The sequence below is a fragment of the Meleagris gallopavo genome, unplaced genomic scaffold (assembly GCF_000146605.3).
Source record: "Meleagris gallopavo isolate NT-WF06-2002-E0010 breed Aviagen turkey brand Nicholas breeding stock unplaced genomic scaffold, Turkey_5.1 ChrUn_random_7180001852040, whole genome shotgun sequence".
In the NCBI taxonomy this organism is placed as follows: domain Eukaryota; kingdom Metazoa; phylum Chordata; class Aves; order Galliformes; family Phasianidae; genus Meleagris; species Meleagris gallopavo.
Genome location: NW_011118837.1, coordinates 1 through 1,865, shown reverse-complemented (window position 1 = coordinate 1,865; position 1,865 = coordinate 1). Strand labels below are relative to the sequence as shown.

General features: G+C 64.1%; 1 protein-coding gene across 1 annotated transcript in view; it reads right to left on the bottom strand.

Annotated features, from left to right (window-relative positions):
• The window catches only part of TDRKH (tudor and KH domain containing), a 6,741-nt gene extending 4,877 nt beyond the window's left edge, over positions 1-1,864 (bottom strand). Inside the window, exons 1-5 of the mRNA XM_019611024.2 lie at positions 1,724-1,864; positions 1,227-1,359; positions 758-865; positions 572-682; positions 3-126 (exon numbers count right to left, since the gene is read on the bottom strand). Of these exons, the coding sequence (XP_019466569.1) occupies positions 3-126; positions 572-682; positions 758-865; positions 1,227-1,359; positions 1,724-1,864 (617 nt within the window). The remainder of the gene's footprint in view (positions 1-2; positions 127-571; positions 683-757; positions 866-1,226; positions 1,360-1,723) is intronic.
• Position 1,865: the final 1 nt, after the last annotated feature.

The window sequence follows — 1,865 nt, the reverse complement described above, 5'->3', positions numbered from 1 at the left end:
CCCCCCGTGTACCCACCCTGGCCAGCAGCCCCTCACGCTGTGTTCTGCGCAGCAGCAGCCGGAAAGCCACCTCCAGGCGTCCCTGCAGCCGGGCCACCTTCCCTGGGTCCTGCAGCCACGGGCGGGCTGGGGACATAGACACTGCATGTGAGATTGGGGTGGGATGGGGATGAGGACAGGATGGGGACATGGCAGGGATGGGTATGGCCAAGGATGGGGACAAGGATGGGGACCGTGGATGGGGGCAGGGATGGGGGGAACATGGATAGGGACGAGGACAGGATGGGGCAGGGATGGCCAAGGATGGAGACAAGGACAGGATGAGGTTGGTGCAGGGCTGGTGACGGGGACATGATCATGGGATGGGTACTGCAGTGGGGACAACGGGACAGGAAAGGGGACAGCCCTGGGGACAGGACACGGGGCTGCCAATGGTGACATCCACCGGATGGCACCAGAGATGGCAGTGCACGATGGGAACACCCAACCCCACCACCCAGCACCCACTCTGGGATAAAACTTGGGCACACCCCAAGGGGGGGCAGGGGGACAGGGGTGGCATGTCCCTCACTAGCATTGATGAGGACGATGGCGCTGAAAAGGGCCACCTCCCCCTCTGAGAAGCGCAGAGCACAGAGGTTCTGTGCAAAGTCGAAGATGGAACCGATGAGCTCGGGGCAGCCTGTGGGAACCCTCGTTAGCAGTCCCATAATAAGACGTCCCCATGTCCCCAGCGTCCCATTGTCCCAAGCCCTACCCAGCGACCTGAAGAGCTCAGCGCCAGCGTACTTGCCCTCGAAGAAGACGGTCCGGTTGTCGGGGTTGAAGGCCCGGCACATCCACACCAGCACCACCTCCATGGCGCCTGCCATCGCCACCGGGATGGGGACAGCGACAGTGGCACCGGGACGGGCCCCGCAGTGCAGCTTGGGGCTGAGCTTGTGTCCCTGCGGCACCGGCCCTTGGGGACTGCCACCTCCCCAGTGGGGACTCCAGGGGACTGTCACCTCCCAAATGGACACCCTTGGGACTGCCACCTCCCCAGGAGGACCCTTGGAGCTGCCATCCTGCCAGCGTGCTCAGAGTGGTCCTTGGGGACCGTCACTTCCCCAGTGGAACCAGAGCACCCCGTAGGGGCTGCCACCTCCCACTGGAGCATCCCATCACCGTGGGGCTGGGGACAGGGGAAGAGGGACAGGGGATAATGACAGGGCACAGCCCCGTACCCGCCTTGAGGAGGACGATCTGGTCATTCTGGCTGAGCTCCATGAAGCCGCGCAGCCGCTTGGCAAACTCCACCACGCGCTGGATGGCCTCGGTGAGCCGGCAGGCGCAGCGCTGCCACATCTCCTCCGGCGGCTGCGGCACCCCAGGACGCATCCCCAGCGGGGTCAGAGGGGCTGTCAGCTCCCCAACGGGACCCTTGAAGACTGTCACCTCCCCAGGGGGCTCAGAGTGGCCCTTAGGGATTGTCACTTCCCCAGTGGGAGCCTCGGGACTGTCACACCACCTTAATGGTTCCCACGGGACTGCCACCTCTCCAATCAGCCCCACAGGACTGTCACCTCCCCAGTAAGGTCAGAGTGGTCCTTGGGGACCGTCACTTCCTCAGTGGGACCCTTGTGTCTGTCACATCCTTAAAGGGACCCCTGGGGACTGTCAGCTCTCCAGTCAGACCATGGGACTGCCACCCCCCCAGTGGGGACCCGCGATGCTCCCTCACCTTTTTCTGGAAGGCACAGACCTCCTCACGGCTGAAGGTTTCCCCGCGGCGCAGCTGCAGCTCCTCGACATGCAGCTGGGACGTCTCACGGTGCGATGTCAGCACACTCTGTGTGAGCAGCTCTGGGGGACGTGGGGACATC